Raw genomic sequence first — 25,969 nt, 5'->3', positions numbered from 1 at the left:
TTAATAGGCTGAAGAAGTTCCTTCCGTTTTTGACTGATGAGGATCAAACAGGATTTATTTTAAATAGGAATACATATGACAATATTAAGAGGGTATTAATATAATTGATTTGGTTAATAATTCAAAAGACAACTTAACTCTAATCAGCCTGGATATAAAATTGTGCCTTTGATTCGGTTAATTGGGATTATCTTTTTTAGGAGAATTAAATGTTTCTAATAATTGTATACAACCTATTAACCATCTTTATAAAGGGTGTCAGGCCTAAATTAAAATTAGTTCTTATACCTAACAAAACATTCAAATTGTTAAAAAACTATGCAAGGATGCCCTTTATCCCCTTTACTTTTTACTCTAATGGAGCCATTAGCTAATTTTATAAGGATGAATCCAGATATCGAGGGTATTAAATTAAATCTTAATATGACTTCCAAAATTCAACTTTGTGGACGACATAATTCTTACTATTTAAGGAAATAATGGTTCCCTTTCCGCTATCTTTGAATCTATGAAAAATTTTTTTAAAAAGAGATCTGGTCGAATTTTTAATGATAGTAAAACAAAAAATACTTTATATTCATTCTAACATTAATAACCTGAGTGAGAGGTTTTCTAAATATTTTTTTCAAATGGGCAAATTAACATATTAGCTAATAACATTAAGGATATAGTGGATTTTAACTACAGTAATAGTTTATCCATAATAAAGAAACTCATAAATAACTGGAATAAACTGTTTTTCACACTGGAGGAAAGGCTTTCTATCACTAAAATGATTCTACGTAAGATATTATACATTGTACAATCCTTATTATTACTGCCCCCTAAAACATATATAAAACAATTCAACTCACGGATTTAAATTTTTTTTTGGTTTCCAAATAAACCTCGAGTAGCACGAGCACATTATATAAAAGACTGGTCTAATGGGTGTATTGGTCTAACAGATTTGGAATTGTCCTCTCTCTCTTCTGTGATAAAAAAATGTGTTAATTAGCAAATAAACATTATTCGACCAAATGGAAAAAGTTTCAAGAAATTCTTTATTTTAATAGTATTAATATATCCAATTCTAATAAACTGTTAATATTAAACAATTATTTGGGTGTTAAAAGATTATTTTACAACCAATAAGTCTCAAATACCTATTTCATATTTCATTTCACTTCTACTAAAGACATTTAGAAATTTTATTTGTAAAAATCCAGTATATAAAGCTTGGATGATGCTTCTTTTTCATATTGCTTTTACATAGAGCAATATTCCTTCTTTAAATCTTGCTAAGATGATGCTACTCAAGGAAAATAATCTCATTTATTGGTTTCAATTGTTGACCGATGATAAACTGAACCCTGTAGATTATTTAATCGTTAAATATGATTTAATTAAGGATATGTAGATGGAAATACAATCCTTTAGGTAGTTTGTGGTTAGTAAAATGGACCTGATGTCACCAAGTACAAAATATTTCTGTCCCTAAGTTATTAAATCTTCTGATAATATTCATACAGCAGAATTTGCCTAATAATGGCAAGCTTTCAAAAATATATAAAACAATTAGAAATGAAACAAAAATTATTTGGAAAACTACTGGATTTATTTCTCTTTAGTTAATAATAATCCACCTAATGATAATGATAAAAGAATAATATTGGAATCATCTAAGCTGACTACTTCATCACTTAAATAGAAACTGTTCTCCTGGAAATTTATGTACGGGTCCTTTTATACTCCACACAAAATGGAACTAAATTAGTACGAAAAAAAAAGTTTTATATTGGAGATGTAAATTAGAAACAAAGGCAGATTGATCTCACATGTTTTTGACTATGCAGTTTTTAAATCTTGTTGGTATAATTTTAATAGTTTCCCTTCAGGCTTTATTTTCAGATAAGTATGTTTTATCCAAATCTTTGATTCTATTTAATACACCCGTTCCTGATAGTGTTACAAAAATAAAATATGTTATGGTCCATTTGGGCTGTTGCCAGAAAGGTTACAACCAGAAATTGGAAGAGTGAGGTTTCACCTTCTTTTGTGTAACTCAAGAGCACCATAACTGAATTATGTCACTTGGAATAGATGACCATTAAATCAAGATCCATCAGAATTACGTCATCTTATAACCTGTGGTCTAAACTAAAACATTTATTAGACAAACAATTACTGAACATTCAAGAATAGAACTTTTTAATTTTTACCTAGTAGACACTGTTGCAAATACTTTAGTTGCTGAATGTTTCTTTTTTTTTTTGTATTGGTATTTAAATTCTACAAATCGTCTTAGTTATTACTTTGTTAAAATTCAATAAAAACTTAAAAAAAAAGAAAGAAAAAAACAGCTGAGATAGGGGATGAAAGGGGTTTAATTGCTTCTGGAGGGCCCACACAGAAAACCTTTTCCATTTGCTCATATATATTTCTAAGATGATGTAAGGGTGTGACAAATCGAGAAGGAAAGCCTGGAGTGTCTGGCCATCACTGGAAGTGGAGAAACCATGCAGTTAATTTGAGGGCTTGAATATCCAGGAGAGATATCCTGGATGGGTTAGACAGCAGGTCCTGAGAAGACTCCAATATCCAGGGAGGATGAACTAGATGAGGCCAGTGGAAGTGAAACTACACTTGCTGAGGCCAGAATATACAATGAGGATAACCTTGCTGTTCTGCGGATATGCTTTCTGGGGAAAAAACATACATGGAAATGAGAATGGTGGGAGAAAAGGCATACAGGAGATCAGGGGGCCAATCATGAATCAGAGAGTCTCTTGGTGACTCCTCCTCTGGAGGGATCAGGGCAAAGTACCTGCTGCAGTTAGAAGTGAGAGGAGAAGCAAAGAGGTTGCAGAACAGCTGGCCCCACAGGGGAAAAATCATTTCCGCCACTGAGAGACCACTTGTGAGGAAGTAGAATGGACCTGCTCAGTTGTCTACTAGCACGTTGGACTTCCCTGAAATATCCACTGCCAAAAGAAAGCGATCAGAAGAGGCTGACCATTGCCACACTCTCATTTCCTGTCAACATAAGGGGTAGGACTGGGTTTTCCCGTTTGTCGATGTACAAGTTCACAGGCATGTTGTCTCTCTGAATAGCAGCCATCCTTAGAGGAAGAACATCTTGAAATGCCTGCAGTGTCAATAGGACTGCTCTCAATCCAAGGATACTGATGTGAACATCAACCTCTCAGACCACGTGCCTTGGGCTGTCCTTCCCACATAATGTCACCCCTACCCTAGCCAGGAGGCATCCATTGTCACTGACCTTAAGGCATAGAAAAATAAAAGGGCAGCCCAGAGAAACCTTTTCTGCATGAATCCACCAGTCTGTGTTCTTTGCAAATGTTTGCAATTCAAATAGGTGCAGTCAGAGTGTGAAACCCTAATGACTAATGTACCACAAGGGTCTGTTACAGTATCCTCATGTAAAATCTTGCTAAAGGTATTAATCCTAAAAAAGCTATTGTCTCTACCCTCTTCTATACATCTCCCATACTAACAAACCTAAAGAAATCAGAGTTAAGCAAACTCAACACATGCTACAAAAAAACTGCTAAGTTTGCCACCTAGTCTAGTTATAGATCACATCACTGCGTAGCACTTAAACAACTCACTTGGTTAGAACAGTCTAATCTCCTAGAGTATAAATAACTAACCATGGCCCATCAATTACTCTATCAACCAAACAAAACACCTGCCCTACCTAACCTCCTCCAAACCTACTCTACTAATTGTGTCTTGTGTTCCATTAACAAATCTTTATTAAAATATCTAAAACTAACACAGATGGAGAATCCTTCTACTCCTACTACATAGCAAAACTTTGGAATTCTCTGCCCCTAAACATAAAAAACTAGCGCCAGCACTACACAATTCAAAAAGATTCTTAATGCACATTTAACTAATACATGGATATGCTCTTGTTCTAACCCTGGCTAAGAAAAATCATCTCTAAGCAGCTTCCCCCCCCCAAGGAATTGCAATATACAGTGGATATAAAAAGTGTACGCACCCCTGTTAAAATGCCAGGGTTTTTTGTGATATAAAAAATGACACCACAATAAATAATTTCAAAACCTTTAATGTGACCTATAACCTGTACAATTCAATTGAAAAACAAACAAATCTGTTAGGGGAAAAATGTAAAAAAAATAAAAAATGTACAATAAGATGGTTGGATAAGTGTGCACACCCTTAAACTAATACTTTGTTGAAGCACCTTTTGATTTAATTACAGCATTCAGTCTTCTTGGGTACACACCTGCCATCAATTAGAGAGACTCTGATTAACCTCAAATAAAGTTCAGCTGTCCTATAAGGATTTTCCTGAATTTCACTTTGTTGCCTGCTACAGCAAAAGCCATGGTTCACAGAGAGCTTACAAAGCATCAAAGGGATCTCACTGTTGAAAGGTGTCAGTCAGGAGAAGGGTACAAAATAATTTCCACAGCATTGGATATACCATGGAACACAATGAAGACTGTCATCAAAAAGTGGAGAAAATATGGGACAACAGTGATGTTGCAAAGAACTGGACGTCCCTCCAAAACTGATGAAAAGACCAGCCAAAAACTGGTCAGAGAGGCTGCCAAGAGATCTACAGCAACACTGAAGGAGCTGCAGGAATTTCTGGCAAGTGCTGTTTGTGTACTACATGTGACAACAATCTCCCGTATTCTCCATATGTCTGGACTAATGGGTAGGGTTACAAGATGGAAGCCTTTTCTTACACAGAAAAACATCCAGACCTGGCTAAAATTTGCAAACAATACATCAAGTCTCCCAAAAGCATGTTGGAAAATGTGTTATGGTCTGAGGAGACCAAGGTTGAACTTTTTGGACACAATTCCAAAAGGTAGGTGCGGCGCAAAAACACTTCACATCACCAAAAGAACACCATCCCCACGGTGAAGCATGGTGGTGGCAGTATCATGTTTTGGGTTTGCTTTTCTTCAGCTGGAACTGGGGCTTAAGTCAAAGTGGAGGGAATTATGAACAGTTCCAAATACCAGTCACTTTTGGACCAAAACCTTCAGGCGTCGGCTAGAAAGCTGAAGATGAAGAGAAATTTCACCTTTCAACACGGCAGTGTCTCCAAGCATACATCCAAATCAACAAAAGAATGGCTTCACTGGCTTCACCAGAAGAAAACTGAAGTTTTGGAATGGCCCAGCCAGAGCCCAGACCTAAATCCAAATAGAAAATCTGTGGGGTGACCTGAAGAGGGCTGTGCAGAAGAGACGCCCTTGCAATCTGACAGATCTGGAGCACTTTTGCAAGGAAGCGTGGGAAAATATTGCCAGGTCAAGATGCCTCATGCTGACAGACTCCTACCCAAGAAGACTGAATGCTGTAATTAAATCAAAAGGTGCCTCAACAGAGTATTTGTTTAAGGGTGTACACACTTATGCAACCAGCTTATTGTACATTTTTTATTTTTTTATATTTTTCCCCTAACAGATTTATTTTTCAACTGAACTGTACAGGTTATAGGTCACATTAAAGGTGGGAAAAGTTTTGAAATGATTTATGGTGGTCTCATTTCTTTATATCACAAAGACCTGGCATTTTAACAGGGGTGTGTACACTTTTTATATCCACTGTATATTACGTGCTCTGTTTTTTTTTCTTACTCTGTTTGGTTAAGCAAAATCTAAGCAAAATCACCTCTAAGCAGCTGGCCTCATAAGGAATTGCAATGTACAACTATTTATATATATACATATATATATTTTAGCGGTTCCAGAGAAGTTTTTGTCCTTGCTTCATTTATGTTATGCCAAAGAAGTTTATTTTACACACACACACACAGTGTGTGTGCATGTGTGTGTGTGTGTGTGTGTGTGTGTGTGTGTGTGTGTGTGTGTGTGTGTGTGTGTGTGTGTGTGTGTTACCTTCATTTGCCTGACAGAAATTTCAGGCAGCCCAATTGTCTGACAGTTCATTTGTCCGACACTTACATTGGTTTTATATTGTCCAGTCTGTTTTTTTATTGTTCACTAAAAATCAAAGTAGGTGGGGGGCGTTGCCCCCCACACCCCCCCAACTATATATTCTAACTCCAGGATAGCACTACTGTGGGGAAAAGGACATATACCTTTTATTTGCCTTTTTCTCATTGTTGGGCAAATGAACTGTCAGGCAAATGGGCTGCCTGAAATTTCTGTTGGGCACATGAACTGTCAGGCAAATGAAGGTAACCCATATATATATATATATATATATATATATATATATATATATATATATATATATATATATACACATACACACACATATATATATATCTATATATATATATATATATATATATATATATATATATACATATATATACATACATACACAATATATATATATATATATATATATATATGTGTGTGTGTGTGTGTTTATATGTATATATGTGTATGTATAAACATGCACACATATAACTACTAATTACACATATACATGTATAAACACACACCACTTTCTACTTAAACTAATACTATTTTTTTAATGGTGGCAATAGAACAAGGCCGTGCAATGTTAAAAGGGAAGAAAAAAAAGAAAAGCTCTTAAGGAATAATTTATCCAGTGGAACAAAATATAACTAAATATATTCAGTTATCCAGTACGTTTTGAAAAGTACTACTAACTATACAAAAAATAGAGCAAGAGCACTTAGGAAGCAGCTACAGCAAATCATGTCCAAATGTTGTGGCAGCATATGAGATCTGAGGGAGCTTAATGTACAAGGAAATTATGGGGGGCAATGATTTACAGGAGCTCAAGGCCAAATTAAGATCAGACACGCATGCTGAAGATGCATACTCTGAATCAGATGGACGGAATGAAAAGAACCCAAAAGTTAATTGGCAGCAGCATAGGGTAGAGTCGCTATTTTTCGGAACACATCAACCAACACCAAAACCACAACAATCCCAAGAGAAGTATCTCCCCTGTACGGGGGTTTGGGGGTGGGGCATTCAACTGTCTGAAAAATAGACTAAAACAACGGCTGATATCTGTGAGTGGACACTCAATGGATATCACAGGATACTAGATGACCCTTCAAGACACAATATTCATTGTAACATTACAAAGGGTGTGTGGATGAATTTGATAGAATGTGTAGACTGTCCATCGTGTTACCTTGGTAGCTTCTTCAGATCTTTCAGTTTGGCAAGAAACATCTGACCAAGAAGGTTCATCTGTCACAGGATCAGTCTGACAGGATGCATCATCAAATGTGAGCTCTTCAGGAATATCGTCAGTCTGAGTGCAAGCCACAGCCACACACTTTTTCTGCAAAGTTCAGACAAGAAGAAAGAGCTTGAAGTAAACTTTATAACAACTACTTTTTACTAGTTTGATATGGTCTTTTTCACACTATAGCTATTCAGTTCTTAAATTAAGAAAAAACAAGCTAATTGCTTAATGCCTCAAGTAATGCCTCTAAAACTGAGCAGTTGGCACTAGTTATGTTATCACAGTATAGCAGCAAACACTGAAGTAATTACAGTTTAAGAACAGACAGGTACTAAGGATTTCCTCAAACTGTGAATACAGACTGCAGGGAATAATCTGAACAGCAGTTTTAAGCAAATTGCTACACAACTGAATGCAAACAAATTCACTGGACTTTTGATTAAAAATATTACACTTCTAAACAGACAGCATAAAATATCTCAAAGCCAGGGTGTACAGCAACCATCTAGGACACCAAAGACACCAACTCAAAATAAAGGAATGCAAAGATGAAAGAATTTTATCACCAGATGGACTTTACAGCAATTACTGATAAAATGGTAAAGGTCTACAGGTTAGGCATATGAGAATACAAAGGAGGCTGGCTGTGTGTGGGTACAGGTCACCTACTTTGCAAGTAATTTCCCAAATCAAACAACCCTTGCCCAGGAAAAAAAAAAGGATCTATGAGATGTCTGCATGCCAAATCCTCAATGCACTGGAATTTTATAAAAGGGCTTGTAAGTTATGACTTTTTGTGCTCAAGACTGACAATTATGAATATGGGGCTAGCTAGTAATGGATTATACACTTGAAAAAACAAGGAAACAGAAGTGATATGTGCAAAACATGACATTCTGACTTTTGTTCTTGAAGCACAGCAACTAAACATGTTTATTTAAAAAAAAGATGATTTCATCTGTCAGTATTTTAAAACAGTTTTACTGATTACTTAAACTGTATAGAACTTACCATTAGCATGAATGCTATGTTATTGCCATGGTTAAGTAAACTAAAGTATAGGTATGTTATCATTCAAGGTTAAGACTTGCCTATTACATGCTAATTTAAGTTAGATTCTTCACATGGTCTCTATTCTAGCTTATGGTTAGAAATTTTACTGGTAGCATGTAAATTAAAAAATCTGACAAGGTAGATTATTTTACAAGATACAACATTTAATAAAGTAGATCTTGATACATGTAAAAAAAATAGAAGTTAAAAAAAATAGAAGTTATGTACTTACCATAACGTTTCCATGTGAGTTGTTTATCTCGCCTTTATTCTCACTGATGGGTTTTGGAGCCGATCCTCGGCTCCGACACGGCCGATAGCAAGCTCAAGGTTTGCCAGTTGCTCGAGAGCAAGCCCCTTAACCCACAATGCACTGCTGGAATTACCTCAGATCTTGTTTGCTGCAAATAACAGTATATACATATATACAAACATATACATACCCTCTTATATATATCTACGAAGAACTCTTCCCAAAGGGAAAGAAGAAATATTGAATAACCAGGATGGTACTAGTCTCTAAGTCAACAGTCAGCCAGGAGGGAGGGACGTGAGAATAAAGGTGAGATAAACAACTCATATGGAACATTATGGCAAGTACATAACTTCTGTATGTGAAGTTGTTAAATCTCGCCGTTTATTCTCACTGATGGGTAGCGTCCCTAGCACCCTCAACCCTAGGTGGCTCATGGGAGTATGTTCTTCAGTACCATAGAACCAATGGAAGACCTGTCCCTTGAAGCCTTATCTACTTTGTAATGAGTGATTAAGGTATGAGGCTTAGACCAAGTGGCTGCAGTGCAAATATTGTCAAGGGGCAATTTAGCTTGAAAAGCAGAAGAGGTAGAGACAGCTCTGGTAGAATGATCTTTTGGTTTGTGCGTTAAAGGCATGCTCGCATTTTCATAAACAAAGGATATACAATCGGAGAGCCATTTAGATAAGGTTGTTTTAGCCACTGGATTGCCTTTTCTTGCTTCTGAGAAGGATACAAAAAGTTGCTCTGATTTCCTAATATCCTTAGTTCTGTCAAGATAAAATCTGAGCAGTCTGTGAGCATCAAATTTGTGCAGCATATATTCCAATTTGCTAGAGTGGTTGGGAAAAAAGACTGGGAGTTCAATGACCTGATTGATATTTGACTCAGAACAGACATTAGGTAAAAATGAGGGGTTTGTTCTGAGAGATACTCTATCAGCATGGAAAATCATGTAGGGTGGTCTGATAGATAATGTTTGAAGTTCTGACACTCTGCGGGCAGACGTAATGGCTACAAGAAATATTGTTTTCCCAAGATAAAAATTTTAGATCACAAGAAGATGCTGGTTCAAAAGGAGGAAGAATAATTTGAGACAGCGTAAGGTTTAAATTCCAGGGAGAAAAGGGAGTTTTGATCAGAGGTCTCATATGAAGAATGCCTTTAAGGAAGGTTTTAGATAATTTATGGCTCATAATATTTGAGCGACCAAGACCAAGGTGAAAATTAGAGATAGCAGCTAACTGAACTCGAACTGTAGCAGCTGCTGCCCCTTCCTTAAAAAATTTTTGTCAAAAATTCCAAAATCGAAGAAAGCGAAGCTCGGAAAGGGTCAATGTTCTGCGCATTGGTCCAAATTGAGAACCTTTTCCATTTACTGCCATATAATTTCCTGGTAGATGGCTTGTGAGAAGACAAGAGAATCTGTCTTGTATCTTCTGAAATTGAATGAAGCCTGGCAATTAGGGGAAGTGGATTAGCCAGTCAGTCTCAGGGACTGCAGTGAAGGATGAAGGTCCCCTGACGGGCGAGTCAGAAGGTCCGGAACTGGGTCCAGGATCCATGGATCTTCCAACAGATGATGGTGGAGAAACGGAAACCAAATTTGTCAAGACCAGTAGGGGGCTATGAGTATAACAGTCCTTTCCAGCGATTTTGCTTTCTGTAAAAATCTGGGTATTAATGGGAAGGGTGGAAATGCATAAAGGAGACCCGGGGATCAATCGTGTAAAAGTGCATCTCTCGGCAGATGACCGGGAGGTGGTATTAGGGCAAAGTAGCTTCTGCATTTTGAATTGATGTGGCTGGCAAAAAGGTCGCAGCAAGACTGGCCCCATTTGTGGAAAATCAAATCCGCAACTTGTTGTTTGAGAGACCACTCGTGAGGGAGTAATATTGCCCTGCTTAGCTTGTCCGCTATCACACTGGATTTCCCCGGGATGTGCGTTGCCAACAGAAAACGCTGGGATGACACAGCCCATTGCCAGACCTTGAGGGCTTCTCGACAAAGGGGGTAAGACTTGGGTCCGCCCTGTTTGTTCAAGTACCAGACTACTGACATGTTGTCGGTCTGAACTGCAATAGTCCCTAGAGGGAGAGAGTCCTGAAAGTACTGCAATGCCAGAAGTACCATTCTCAACTCTAAAACATTGATGTGCAGATGTGATTCTTGATCTGTCCATGTACCTTGGGCAGTCTTTCCCTGAAAATGCCCCCCCCCCCACCCTATCAGGGAAGCGTCCGTGGTTGCAGTGGCTACTGGGGGGGGGGGACAAAGGGTCTTCCGATTGTGACATGAAGAGACGTCAACCACCACCGAAGGTCTCTCCTGCAAGAATCCATGATAAGAATCATGTGGTGCATCAGTAGTTTCTGGTAAGACCACTGAGCGAAAAGGAGTCATTGAAGAATTTGCATATGCATCCTTGCGAGTGGTATAGCCAGGATTGCTGCCGCCATCAAACCTAGTACCTTCAATACCTCTGCTGCTGTAGCTTTGTTCTTTGACACCAGTGAGAGACTCTTTTGATAGGGAGACGTAGAGTGGTAGTTGAGGTGTCAGTAACTCTGCTCCTATAAAAACGGTATGCTGCAATGGCGATAAGGCAGACTTTTCATAGTGGATTGTAATTCCTAATTGATGGCAGAGTGTCAGAGTGTACTGTGTTGCCTGAGCCAATCGATGCCTGGTGGTAGCGGTGAGGAGCCAATCGTCTAGGTATGGAAATACCTGGAATCCTAGACGTCTCAGGTGAGCCGTGACCACTGCCATGCATTTGGTGAACACTCTGGGGGCTGTAGTGAGACCAAAGGGCAGGGCTCGAAACTGGTAATGATTGGCTCCTAGCCGGAAGTGCAGATGATCTCTGGAGCGTCTGTTCATCTTTATGTGATAGTACGAGTCCTTGAGATCTATAGAGCACATCTAATCACCTTTCCCCAAGAAGGGAAGAATGGACTGAAGAGTGACCATTCAGAACTTCTCTTTCTTTACGAACTGGTTGAGTCTGCTGAGGTCCAAGATAGGTCTCCAGTCCCCTGTTTTCTTTGGTACCAAAAAGAATCTTGAGTAAGTTCCGAATCCGACTTGGTCTGCTGGGACTGGTTGGATGACTCTTTTTTTCTAGCAATCTGCGGACCTCTAAGAGTGCTTGTTCCCTGAGATTGGGTGGAACATCTGGGATTCTCTTTATAGGAATGGGAGGGGAAAAGAACAGTATGAAATATCCTCTGGAAATGATGCTTTGCACCAAAGTATCTGATGTTATGTTTAGCCAAGCTTCTGGGTACAAAGACAAGTGACCCCCGACTGCCTCCAGAGCCGACCAGTCGGGCCCCCTTTCAGGGGCGCTGGTAGGACTGACCAGAGAACTGACCCCTGTCACCCTGTTGCTGCTGACCCCCTCTGCCACGGGGACGGCATCTTCCGTTATAACCCCCTCCTCTGCCTCAAGAGGGGGTTTCTCCACGTGTGTCCTGAAAGGCTGCCTGAGCTTTTCGGAACCACATTTTCCCTCCCCTAGGGCCCTTGGGGTAGGGCAGAGTAGGGTTCGAAAAATGGACTCCAACGGCAGATAAGGTCTTGCCTTCCTGCTCACACCTGGTTAAAGTTTCCTTTACTTTGGGCCCAAACAGTGATGAGCCATCGAGTGGGGTATTAATAAAGGAAGACTTCAAGGGTTCCGCAAAGGAACAGAGATGCATCCAGGCTTGTCTTCAAAGAGCAATGCCCGAACTAGCGGCTCTACTCGAACCATCAGCTGCATAGGATATGAGACGCATGGAAGAGTTTACCACTGAGTTTAGGGTAGCGAGCTGGGCGTTGAATTTGTCGGCCACTCCTGCAGCTACCGTACCCTGGAGAGCATCTCCTAGCTCTTTCAGGAGGTCTCTCTGTAGTCTTGTAAAATGGATTAAGTAGTTCAGTGATCGCAGAGAAAAAGTCGCTGAACTAACATGCACTTCCCATATCTATCCATAACCCTAGAATCTCTGTTAGGGGGATGGATAGAACAGGATGTCTCAGATAATTCCTTTTTGGTGGCTGCAGCTACCACCATGGCATCAACAGGCACTCCCTTTGTCAAAAATGGCTTGTCCACTGGGGCAGATATGAGTTTATTGGGTCTACGAGGGACAGGTTCCATGAACTCTGGCAACTCCCACGCCTTACGAGAGATCTGTTCCACAAGCTCGTCGTAAGGTGGAGACACCCAAGAAGTGGAAGGTTGAGACCCAAAAGCCTTCAAGAGCACAGACTCATCCTCAGTAGGGGTCTTGGACTGCCAACCGCCCCTCTGACTGAGGATCTCTAGTATCTCTGCAAAAGAGATATCCTCAGAGGGGGATCGAGGGGACCCTTCTGACTCATCTAAGTCCGTGTCAGATGTCAAAAACTCCTGTGGGGAGTCTAAGTGTCTCCTTTTGCCCAGTCTCTTCCTGGGCACCTCCTCAGTGGGGGGATCTGGGGAGGTCTCAGAAGAGCAGGGGACGCCCTTGTGGGGGTACTTGAGGCTCGGAGTTTCTACGCTTAGAGGGACCAGTAGATGAAAAAGCAGACACAGGAGCTTGAGGGGAGAGGGAAAGCTGAACCGATGTTGACGTACTTGGAGACAAACTCTCCTCATAGCATTGAAGACACCATGGCTCTGAAGAGAAGGAGTGGACGGACCCGAGAGTACCTTCCGATCCTCCCGCACCGAAACCCTAGGCTTTGAGCCCGAGGTAGGAGCCGAGCTCATCCAAGCAGAAGCCCCGAGAGGAAAAGTCGGCACCAACAATTCGGTTCGACTATCATCTCCGGACCCGATGGGAGAGCGTCGGCTCCTAGAGCTCTCGGATGGCGCCGGGGACATACGAGTAGATGGAGCCGATAACACCGGTGTGAGTATCGGCTCCAAGGGTTCGACCACCATCGGTTCAATTTCCTTCGGCTCAGAGAGTCCAGTACGGCTCGGAGGAGGAGTAGACAAATCAGTTCCATGGTCTTCAGTACCGACGAGCTGGTCGGGGCAGACAATTTGGCAAGTCCTGGTGCCTGTAAAAGCTTCTGCACTAGCCGATCCATGTCCAAATCTGAAAGACTGACTGAGGACTTAGCAGAGTGCACCGAAGGTGCTGACTGGAGCAGAGGTGAAGAAGGAACTTCAGAGACCGGCTCCAATACAGAGAGCTGGCTCCGAATCAAAGGTACAGTCGGTTCAATGACTGTGGAACAGATGACCCTCCTTCTGAAATCTTAGCCTTTTTTGAGACCTTATCTCAAGACTTGGATTTTGAGGATTTGGAGGACGTGCTAGTACCCTCATGGCTACTCAAAACTTCAGAAAAAGATTGCTGTAGCAATCCCCTGTCTATAAGTTTCCTCCTTCTCTCCAAGAGGACTCTTGAAAAAAAGGAGTGGCAAATGCTGCAGGTGTCTTGGAGGTGTTTAGCCCCCAGACAGTAGACGCATTGAATGTGTCCGTCAGTGACTAACATTTTCTGCCCACAATCTGGGCATTTTTTGAATCCCGATTTAGGACAGGATTTCTCCTTATCATCCAACATCTTTAAAAGAAACAACAGTAAACTCCAAAAAGGTCAATTAGTGAAGTCCTTAGTGACTGAAAGATCCACAAGCAACTAAGCCCAATCCGTGCACTATCTATAACAGTATTATATAGATACAAATATAGGGCTAAGAAGCCCACAGAAAAAGCCTGACTATTATAAAGATTAATAGTAGAAAAGAAGGGCTAAAGGCCCACATAACAAAGAAGCCAACAAGGCCCTAACTTTTAAACTATTTATAAGTATTTAACTATAGAGTAAATATAAAAAGACCTAATACTAACACACACTATATTTTTTAAACAAAAAAGAAAACTTTTTATAGACTTGCTGTTAATTTTTCCCAGAAAATGGCCCGAGCTAGTTGGATCACCGAGATCTCTCTTGCCGTGGCAAACTAGATATGAGGTAATTCCAGCAGTGCATTGTGGGTTAAGGGGCTTGGTCTCGAGCTACTGGCAAACCTTGAGTTTGCTATTGGCCGTGTCGGAGCAGAGGATCTGCTCTGAACCCAGCAGTGAGAATAAACGGCGAGATTTAACAACTTCTCATCAAAATTTAATGTTAGACAGCTGAACCCTCGCTCTAATCCCTCAACCTCTTTGCACAAGAAATCTGGACAAAGCTTAAAATAATGGGGGGACAAAGGCCTAAAAATAGGGACACATTTTAAGTATTGCTCTTATAAACTTAGAATGTTGCTGGAATAACAGATTTTGGGATATGAAGTCTCAAATTCCATTGTGTCATTATTTAGTGATTTCAATGATCAGCGATTTGCCAGAGCACACAAATTTTATGAGAAACAGATCAAAAACATGATGCAGAAATCTGGACATTGGAGATATGGTCTCTAAAACATTGTCACTGTTGCAGTGACACACCAACCCCATGTGCAAAAATGGGAAATGGGATTGTGAGTAGATGGAGCTGCTGTTTGAAATATTTGAAATTTTCTATTTAAGAATAAAATAAGAAAAATATTTTTTATTCTGCTAGTATCTTACCCAATATAACAAAGCAAGAGTAAGGATGATCCAGCCCCTTATAAAGTTTTGTGGTGTGCAGCTGTTTGTTTAAATTAATTGTGTATTTTTCTTTTCTGCAGATAGGATAATTAAAGGACATCTAGTCAACAGAAAAGATAATGTATTGTACAAGAACACTTTCTTCTGATACACTAAGGCCAGTTTCTAGAACAAAATGTGTACAATGTGCATGAAATGAGTTTTGTCTAATAACAGAAACATGAGGAAACAGTAAGTAAAAATAATCGACGAAATTCCATCTACCTGGCAACAAAGAAAACACAAAAACACGACTTATGGACACTCCTTTAGGGAAATGGATTGATAACATCTTGATTTGTTATAGTTTTACGGACATTAGTCACTGTATATATTTTAGTTAGGTCATAATTATGTTGCATTCAGTTTATAGTTTATAATGTATTGCTTCGTGCTTGCAGTTGTGTCTGTGCGCTCTACCTTGCCTCCAAGAACAGCTAGTAATTGAGCATTTATGGGGACAGCCTTATCAAATTTTTGGCATAATTTCACCCTAAAGTATCAAAGACTCACCCATATTTATTTCAAGGGCTACATGGCAAAACAGCAATACAGGGTCCTATGTTCTTAAGCACAATGCTGCAATGCAAAAAATATCTCCAAGCCACCCTTGATTGATTGCTACTTTATCTAGCAATCAGCAAGAAATAATGTACACACCATAACATTTTCCATCTGTGTTGTTCATTTTCATTCTTCTTCAACGAATGGGTTTAGATCTGACTCTGCCACTTTCTTTAGATTCTAGGATCCGACTCTCGAGCTCCTCTCTTACCCATAATGCCCCTGATCACTGAATTACCTCAGATCGAGTTTACTGCTATTTTGCAATATTTCAGGAAAATTTTTCTTGCTAAAAAAAGCTAAGACAGAACAGTGATAACTGATGGATCAGGAATTCAAACAGGAACAATGGTTCCTAATAAGAATTCTATTCAGTCATTCCCAAAGACATGGATGGAGAAGGCGGGAAGGGAGTTAAGGAAGAATGAAAACTGACAACACAGATGGAACGTTATGGTGAGTACATAACTTTTATATCTGATGATGCCATTTTTCATTCATTCCTCAACAAATGGGACAGAGTCCCCAGCTACAATTAGCTTGCGTGGCCCTTATGGAAAGATATTCCAGAGTACCGCAGAACCAAATGATGCTGCTTCTAGAAATGATGTCCAATTTGTAATGAGAAACAAAAGTATGTGCATTAGACCAAGTGGCAGCTGCACAAATATCAATGGAAGTTCTAGCCCAAAAGGCAGCTAACATAGCCATTGACCTGGCTGAATGTGCCTTCGGCTTTTTTGGTAAGGTTAGGCCTTTCAAGGAATAAACACAAGAAATACAATCTGTTATCCATTTTGCTAACGTAGTCTTCAAAACTGGTTTTCCCATCTTGATGTCAGAAATGGAAACAAACAACTGATCTGTTTTTCGAAATGTCTTCGTTCGATGTAGGTAAAAACGAAGTTGTATATGTTCATCTAGGAGATGAAGGGTATATTCTCCTCTACTCTCAAATTTTGGTAAGAAAACTAGAAGGTTAATGACTTGGTTGATGTTTGATTCAGAGACCACTTTATATGGAAAGGAAAGATCAGTGCAAAGTCCAACCCTATTCCTTGTGAAAAATCAGACAGTGGTTTAGAAGAGAGTGCTTGGAGATCTGACACTCATTTAGCTGAAGTAATCACCACCAAAAGGACAGTTTTCTAAGATAAAATCTTAAGGTCTACTTTAGCTGAGGGTTCAAATGGAGGATGCACTAAAGACTAATACCAAAGTCAGATCCAAGGTGGAGTAGGAAGACCTTGCACAGAAGCTAAAGGAGAACCTTTATTGCCATTGTGATAGTTGGAGATGGTGGCTAATTGTACAGAAACTTGCCCTCGATTGAAAAACAGAGGTAAGGAAATCTAAAATAGTTGGGATTGAAGCAGTAAAGGGATCCAAGTCTTTGATCACCTACATAGAAAATCTTTTCCATTTACTCTTATAAATATTTTTGGTTGAAGGTTTGTAGGACGAAAAAATAACTTGGTGAACTGGGAAGGAAAGCCTGGAATGTCTAGCCATCACTGGAATTAGAGAAACCATGTGGTGAACTTGAGGCCTGCAATGTCCAGATGAATCATACCTGACAGGTGAGAGAGAAAATCTGGACTGGGGTCCAGTGTCCATGGGGGACATACTAGGAGAGACCATAGAAAGGAAAACCACACTTACAGAGGCCAGAAAGGGGCAATTAGGATTACTTTGCTCTTCAAGTGACTTTTTCTGAAGAAAATTGGGTATTAGGGGTAGAAGAGATTAAGGATAAAGGAGAACATAGGGCCAAACGTGGACTAAAGCATCTCTCAGTAACTGTCCGGGGGGGTAAGGGCAAAGAACCTGCTGCATTTACTGCAGAGGGAAGAGGTGAACAGATCGCAGCACAGTTGACCCCATACATGGAAAATCATCTTTGCCACTGACTGCTTGAAAGACCACTCATGAGGAATCAGGATGGCCCTGCTGAGCTTGTCTGCTAATATGTTGGATTTCTAGTATGCACATCACTACCAGAAAATCTGCTGGAGGAGATCACCCATTGCCAAACTATCATTGCTTCTCGGCATAGGGTGCAAGATCTGGATCCCCCCTTTTGTTGATGTACCAGACTACTGACATATTGTCCATCTGAATAGCAACAGTCCCTTTTGGCAGAGAGCTCTAGAGGGCTTGCAATGCTAAAAGCACCGTTCTCATCTCTAGAACATTTATATGCAATTTGGTCTCATCTTGGGACAGGTCTTGAACTGTACATCCCAATACCCCCCCTGGGCTTTCGGGGGAGGAAGAACAAAAAGGCAGCCTTGATAAATATCTTTAGAGTGTATCCACCAGAGTAGGGATTTTATGCAAACCAGAGACAATTTTATTGGTTGTCATAGAGGTGGTCAATGAAAGGAGCATTGCACTGCTAGAGTCCATTGAAGAATTGTCATGTGAAGATGAGCAGTGGGAAGTAAAGTTATTGCAGCAGCCATCAACCCTAGGGCTTTGAGTATCAATCTCACTAGGGTTGAGGGGTGAGACAGAATTTGACTGACATGCAATTTCAGAGTAATAATGCTGTTTTGAGGCAGAAAACCTAAGCAACTGACTTAGTCCCTATAAATTCCAAGCTTGAACTGGTTGAGGTTGGGACTTTATCAGACTTACCGTAATTCCCAGAGACTGAAACAGAAGTAGAAGGTAATCTCTGGCCTGTTCCAGAAGATGTCTGGTTGATGCTGTTAGGAGCCAATAGTCTATATATGGAAACATTCTGAATCCACGCAGTCTTGCGTGACCTGCTACCTCTGCCATGCACTTGATGAACACCCTAGGGGCTGTAGTGAGACCAAAGAGTAGGGCTCTAAACGGATAATGACCGGCTCCCAGCCAGAAGCATCTGTTCATTTGTATATGACAGTATGCGTCCTGAAGGTCTGGAGAGCACATCTAGAATGGATGAACTCTGACAATCCGAAACTTGGCATTCTTCACAAACTGGTTCAAATAACTTAGATCAAAAATGGGTCTCAGGTCCCCCGTTTTCTTTTGCAATAAAAAACCTTGAGTAAATTCCAGATCCTCTTTTGTCTGGGGGGGACCTCTTGGATGATGCTTGTCAAGCAGCTTTTGAAATTCTAGAGTTGCGTGTTCCTGCTGATTGAGTAGAACATTAGAATTTTTCCTTTTCCTTGGAGGAACTTGGGAAAAGGGAATAAACTGCCCTCTGGATATGACCCTTTGCACCGAAGAAATGTGTGTTATGGCTGCCCAGACTTTTGGGTGCAAGAATTAGCACCCCCCCTATCGACTGCCTCCAGAGAGGGACAGTCGGGTAGCCTTTCATGAGCACTGAAAAGGCCTGTTCAAGAAAGAATCCAAAGAACCTTGATTCTGTGGACACCCTCTGCCACGAGGGTGGCATCTCCCATTATAGTTATATCCCCCTCTGCCTCGGGGGGGGGGGGGAGAATCTCCACGAGATTCCTGGAAAGGCCCCTGGGATTTTCTGAACCACACTTTACCACTGCAATGATTCCTGGAAAAGGTTCTTTGCAGGGTAGAAAATTGGATTCCTAAGGCAGAAAGTGTCTTTCCATCCTTCTCACTACAGGAGAGGGTCTCTATTGGTTGGTCCAAAGAGGGAAAATCCATCAAAGGAAGCACTGATGAATGATGCCTTAAAGGGCTCCTCAAAATTACACAACCGCATCCAGGCATGCCTCCTAATGGCTATACCTGAACCAGAAATCCATGAAGAACCTTCAGCTGCATGTGAGATTAACCTCAAGGATGAGTTAGTAATGGAAATGCAGGGTGACCAGTTGTGATGAAAAAGATTTCTGCACCTCTGCAGATATGGACCCTGAGGAGTAGTTAGACAGTTCCTTGATTAAGTCCCTCTGCAACCTTGTGAAATGCGGCAAATAATTCAGAGACCACAAAGCAAAGGTCCCTGGTGCATACACTTGCTTCCCAAACCTGTCCAACACCCTAGACATCCTGTTAGAGGGTAGACAGAGGAGCTCTGTTCAGCCAACTCCTTTTTAGTAGATGTTGCATCTACAGGAACACCTGACAGGACACCTCGGGATTCATTCCAGAGAGTCCGGTTTCTTCCATGCTCTGCAGGAGACCAGGTCTATCAGCTTATATGCAGGTGGGTAACCCCAAGATGTAGATGATCCAGGCCTGAAGGCTTCAAAAAATACTAATTCCTCCTGGGAAGGGGGTTGGACAGACCAATCACTTTTTTTGGCAATGGATGTCTAAGATGTTCTCAAATGAGACATCCTCAGGTGGAGCTCTAGAAGACCCTTCCTCTTCATCAAAATCAGTGTCTTCTGTCAGGGATGCCTGTGAGGAATCCAGGAGCCTCCTTTTGCATGATCTCTTCTGAGGGACTTCCTCGATGGGGTGCTCTGGGGAAGTGTCAGAAGAGACAGGAAGTTCCCTAGTGTAAACTACTTAAATGCTCATCTGTGCTGGCTGTCCCTGAGGCATAGGATGACAGAATTCAGACGAAGGATCCAAAGGAGGTAGGGGCAAGGCTCCAAAAAAGGAAGAGAGTTGAAATCTGCCTAGGTAAAGACAATACCCCACTCCACCACCTCAAAAGCAGAGGGCCCAGGAGATGCTGAGGGCAAACCTACTGGAGCAGAGACTCTCTGCTCAGACAGCCACCACAGCACCCAGACCTTCAGCTCCAAAGGGGGAGCTGGAGCTGATCTATGTAGCGCTGAAGCTCCCAGAAGAAGCAACAGCTCTGAAAACTTCGGAGTCGAGATCAACACCTTGGATTTAGCACCAATGCTTTGGCTCCGAGAGCCATCATGCTCCAAAAGGGTTGGAGCAGACTGGGTCAGGAAAGTCGGAGTAGAGGATGCTAGGACCTTTGGATCTGATGGTTCAACTCTCAGGGTCTTCAGATCAGAGGACTTGAAGCCGTGGGTCAGATTGGAGAAGGAGCATGTACAGGCTGGAAGGTAGATTTAAGGCCACTGGTCCAGTGGGAGACAAAGCCAGCAGAACCCCCATCTGGGTCTGTGCTCTGATGAACTTACTCATCATCCTATCCACCTGTAACTCAGAAAGACTCTGGAAGGACCTAAAAGAAGAAGTTGATGGTGGCCTTGAAGACTATTTTGGGGTCTCTTGGAAGAATGGAGACCTCAAAGCAGGAGATACCCACTCTGGGGAAAATAATGGAGAACAGAGCCAAGGAGACTTCATACCTACAAGCACTGGATCCAAAATCTATAAAAACAGGAGGCAATGAGGAAGGTACTGACTGGGGCGACTTGAATGAAAAGTGATTCCTATGTGGTTTAGCCTCTTTTGATTTTTGAGAGAGGTTTGCGCCCTTGATGAAGATGTACTAGTAGAAGGAGCCAAAGCTGGAAGAAGTCCTTTGAGGATTAATTTATTCCTACGGTCACTTAATGCCCTGACATTAAAGGCCACACAAATACAGCAGGAGGTGTCCAAATGTGCTGGCCCCAAACAGTACATGCACTCCCTGTGGGCATCACAGGTTTGGGATCTTATGCCCACAGGAAGTGCACTTCTTAAATCCAGTAGGCTTATCAGCCATACTGGAAACACAAAAGGTTGGAGAGATCAACAATATAATTAAGATAATTCAAAGTTTTTTTTTTTTAAAAGACGGGCTACCAACTATGGCAGCTAAAGAATACCTCAAAAGAGCTAGAAAAGAAAGCAAAAGCCTACCAACTATGGTAGTCAAGGAATATCTCAAAAGAGGTAGAAAAGGAAGGGTTATAAAGTTTAAAATTTACCATATGATAGAAAAGAAATCGAAAAGGAAGGTAAGGGAGATAATACACAGTATAAAAAAACAAGGATAATTCAAAGTTTTAAAACTAAACTCACAACACAATATTTCCCCAAGCTCAAGAAGTTACAAGCCCGTTTGATCTTGAAAATCAACAAATGGGATCTGAGGTAATTCAATAATCAGGGGCATTATGGGTAAGAAAGACGCTCGAGAGTCAGATCCTAGAATCTAAAGAAAGTGGGCGAGTAGGATCCAAACCCATTCATTGAGATGCGAATGAAAATATCAGATCATGTGCTTTGTTTTAAAATGTTGATGCCATTTGTCTGAAAGAGTACAATTCTTCATGTTTTTATTTCAGCCATCTCAACAGAGTCTTTCACATAGCAAACACAACTACAAACTAATCTTAACTATCTTTACAAGGTTGGTGATGGCCATTACTTTGCATCTGTCCACAATATTTAATGCACTGGTAACTCTTCCAAGACAAAACATGCAAGTTCCTCTGAATCATAATTAAAGCCATTTTAGCCACAATGCAACTCAGTTTTTATTATAATTTTCTCTAAGGCATTTTACAGTGTAAATAAACTATTTTTTTAATATATATCTAGCAAATACATATCTGATAACTTAGTTTATCCTTTATAGGGTCAAAGGGATGCCAAAGCCCATCCTATTAGTCACTGAGCATTGGAAGCTTGTTCTGGACAGAGTGCCTGTTTGTCACAGAATGTGCAAGCAACATTCACACACATACTACATCATCTAACTATGTACTTACCTACAGGCAATTAATGAGAATGAAACAAAATCATAATCTATATTTGAAAAATTAAATGTTTTAAAAAGTTTTATATGCTTTTTTAAACACCAAACTTTTAAATTCAGACCTTAAATTAAAAGCTAAAACCAAAAAGAAAACACTAGTCTTAATACGAAATATACAAAATGCCTACAATGCTCCAAAGCACAAAGATCATTTGGCAGTATGCTCTCCCAATGTCCTTATTGCATGTCCCCCCCTAGTGCATACCTGATGCCAGAAGAGATTAGTAATACACAAGTAAGGGAAAAAATGGGGAATTCCTGCATGTAAAACTCAGAACCCTTTGTTTCTAACAAGCAGCCATTGCTTCTACATTTTCCAACTTCATTAAAAATGTACTCATTTTCTACTCAGTTCTGTGGCTACCCCCAAAGGTATGCTTACTTATTTGTATTGGTTTATCACTTGTGCAACACTATCTACATGGACCTTTTTCAGACTCGGCATGGAAGCAATATCTAGTTAAACTGAGTCCTTTATCGCTGAAAATGGCTCTAACTATAAAGCATATAACACAGAGGAAAGGACACCCTGCGTGCTTCCTCTGTTCAAACACAGCTCATTAGATAGGAACCCTCCACATTAATTATTGCATCTAACCCTTTATGCATCTTCCTACTCATAAAATCCTTATTGAATCGAGTGAAAGCTTCCTCTGCATCAAAACCCACCAACAATAAAGGTATTTTCTTTCTTTCAATAGGAATACAGTCTGTTCCTGGAGCATCCCTTTTGATAGATTGTACTATTTTACCTCATTTCTTCCTTTCTTGGCTATTAACTGTTGATCCACATTTAACTCCAACCTTGGACTAATTAAGTCTTCCATGAATATTTCCATCTGTGCCTTTTCTTGGTTTCAACATTCCTCTACTTTCTATATTTTAAACATTTTATGAAACTACCCCCAGGATTCACGAAGCCTCCGTGTAAGAGTTATAACTCTTACACGGAGGCTGCAGTTAAACAGAGTGATGTCAGCATGCTTTGCATATTCATGAGAGCATGCTGAATCACACCTAAGTCTAACACGGTCCGTGTAAGACAGTAGGGGGCGTGTCAGTAGGCTGAGCCCTGCAAGCGGACACGCCCCCAGAAGTGTAAAAGTGCCCAAAGTAAACACCCACAACAGAGTCCACGGAAATGTGAATAAACACAACACAACACATGCCCCCACAGACTATGAACATAAAATATATATAAATGAACATGTTATATTTTTTTAAATTGTAAAGATGTTTAACCGTGAGTGCGGGCTTATGCTGGCGTGCCGTAGCGCAGCTACAGTTAGCAGTCAGTGGGAAAGCATATAAGAACTAAATATGCAAAATAAGCCAGGAAGCAATAGCGTAGCGGTAGAGATGTTGGCTGAAGAGCAGGCATTCATGGTTCGAGCCCCCACAACACCAATTTTTTTTTTTTCAAAATAAGCAGGAAACAAGTCCCTGACAAATATGTACACATAAAACCACAATTTATGGAAAATGCAATGAAATAGCCCATTTATATTGAAGACATGTGAGGTAACAAAAGAATAAAAAATGCCAGATGTGCTCATAGCTGAGCTACAGTTTAACAGAGTGAGTGCATGTGCCCGTAGATGAGCAGTGGTTTAACTGGTGCAAAATGAGTGCCCGTAGCTGAGCAGTGGTCTAACACGCTAAATCTATGTGCCCCTAACTGAGCTGAGCGTAATATGCGTGCCGATAGCCAAATGAGGCTTAAACCAGCGTATCCCGTTTGCGCGGAGCTGCGCACCGCGCAAACGAGCTAACCGACGGGCAACGTTGAGCAAGCCGTATCAAAACTGCCTTTACACAGACACACCCCTCAGCATGTCTAGACAGTCATGAAAAATAAAAAGCAGTGGCCAGGTTCGAACCCAGGATACTATACACCATAGTCAAGGTACCAAACCACTAAGCCACGACAGCAGTACCTAGAAATGCAATAATAGCCAATATATAGGAATGAATACAAACTGGAGTATGACAATGCAGGTTTACTGAAGTTGATACAATTCCAAAATGGCCAATCACAGATATGTGCGGGAAAAACGGACTATATAAGCCCCATATGCGGGAATACACAGCATAAACGATTGTAGAACTGACCTGCAGGCAGAATGACAGGAGTAGGAGAGGGTAGTTGCTTCAGAGCACAGAGGTGGGGTGTTGAGGAGTCCAGGTACATGGTCTGGCTCCTAGTCCATAATCATGAGGCCCAACTCATGCAGGGCCAGGTCCTCTGGGGAGCATACAGGGCCGAGGCGTGGGACCAGTTGGCTCATGATCTCACCAGTGCCACAGGGATTCCAAGGACTGGTGAGCAGGTCCGTCACCACCATGCGGACCTGAAGAGACGCAAGCAGGACCAACTGAACCTTTGGATCCAGGAGGCCCGGCAAACACCCAACACCCACTACTGAGTAAGTAACATTTAATTATGTATGTAAGAAATTAAACTAGCTGATATTATGGAGATGTGTATTCCAATATTACTTAATTTATATTACAGCTGCAGGTGTCCGTTCTGCGAACCGCAGAGCCTATGGCGATAGGCTGGTGCGGTTGCGCCACCAGGCAGGTCAGTAATCCACTACCAGTAACTGTAAAGAAATACAAAAGTATGACAGTCAGCAAAAGAGTGCAGTGTAGTCAGTAAGGAATAAAATCTGCAAGTAACAGTGTGAAAGTGTATGCAAGTATTGCTTGATTACAAAAGTGTGTTTCAGCCTGTAAGTTTAACCAAAAATGAAACTGTCTGACATATATTCTGAAATAAAATGCCCTACCTGTAAGAAAATAGTACACAACCTGCAGCAGGCTGAAAAGTATAGCTGCAGAAGATGATGAAATCGCATGTGTGAAATATATCCCTGTGGAAATACTGAAACATGACAGAAGTGAGACTGCTGGAAAGGATTGTAATAACTACTGGTAAAACATGTCAATAAAGCCTAGAAGTACCATCCTGAATAGTAAAATGAAAGCAAGTGAGAGAGTGTGAGAAAGTGTCATGAATCCAGCAATACAGTAGTAATAACCCCTGAATAAAGTATACTGCAGTCAAGACAGAATGAAATGCATGTGAGATTCAAAACCAAACAGCAAAATCTGTTCAAAGTGTTGCTGCATCTGGAATGTATATCCCAAAATCTGGATATGTTGCTCTCAGTCTGCAATATGCAGATAGGATGATTGTCTGATATACCAAACATCCACACTTGTCTACAGCTATATAAAGCAAATGTAGCAGGATGATGTAGCTGAACAAAGCTAGATATGAATGTGTATGAAGAACCATAAAATGTATATTGATGTTGCAGTAACAGTCCTATCACCAAGTTGAAATAGTTATCATATAGGAAACTGTAGTTAGAACAGTAGTGTGTATATAACTGTAGCTATTAGAAATGTACAGCATATGTATTGTTATTCCAAGGTGTTAATATTACTTTCTTTACCCCACCCTATAACCACATATAACCCATTCCACGTGAAAATGGTATGTGCAATCACAATTAACACCCCTGGATGTTTGTCCTGTTGGGTCATATATATTTGCATGTCCGTTGATGCATCTGCCCTGCTCATACATCCACACCTGATGGCCTGTTGCCATCAATTAACCCTGCATGTTGTTGGACTGTGTATTTCTGTTCAAATTATGCATGTGTTATG

The 25,969-nt window shown here is 40.7% G+C and overlaps 1 protein-coding gene across 3 annotated transcripts in view; it reads right to left on the bottom strand.

Moving 5' to 3' along the window:
• LOC122812109 (myoneurin-like) overlaps positions 1–25,969 on the bottom strand; it is a 947,405-nt gene that overhangs the window by 677,727 nt on the left and 243,709 nt on the right. For all 3 annotated transcript variants that reach the window (XM_044084390.1, XM_044084391.1, XM_044084392.1), the window contains exon 4: positions 7,135–7,287. In XM_044084390.1, coding sequence (XP_043940325.1) covers positions 7,135–7,287 — 153 coding nt within the window. The remainder of the gene's footprint in view (positions 1–7,134; positions 7,288–25,969) is intronic.

The sequence above is a fragment of the Protopterus annectens genome, chromosome 9.part0 (assembly GCF_019279795.1).
Source record: "Protopterus annectens isolate FY-2018-M chromosome 9.part0, PAN1.0, whole genome shotgun sequence".
In the NCBI taxonomy this organism is placed as follows: Eukaryota; Metazoa; Chordata; order Ceratodontiformes; family Protopteridae; genus Protopterus; species Protopterus annectens.
This window is presented reverse-complemented; position numbering and strand designations above follow the sequence as displayed.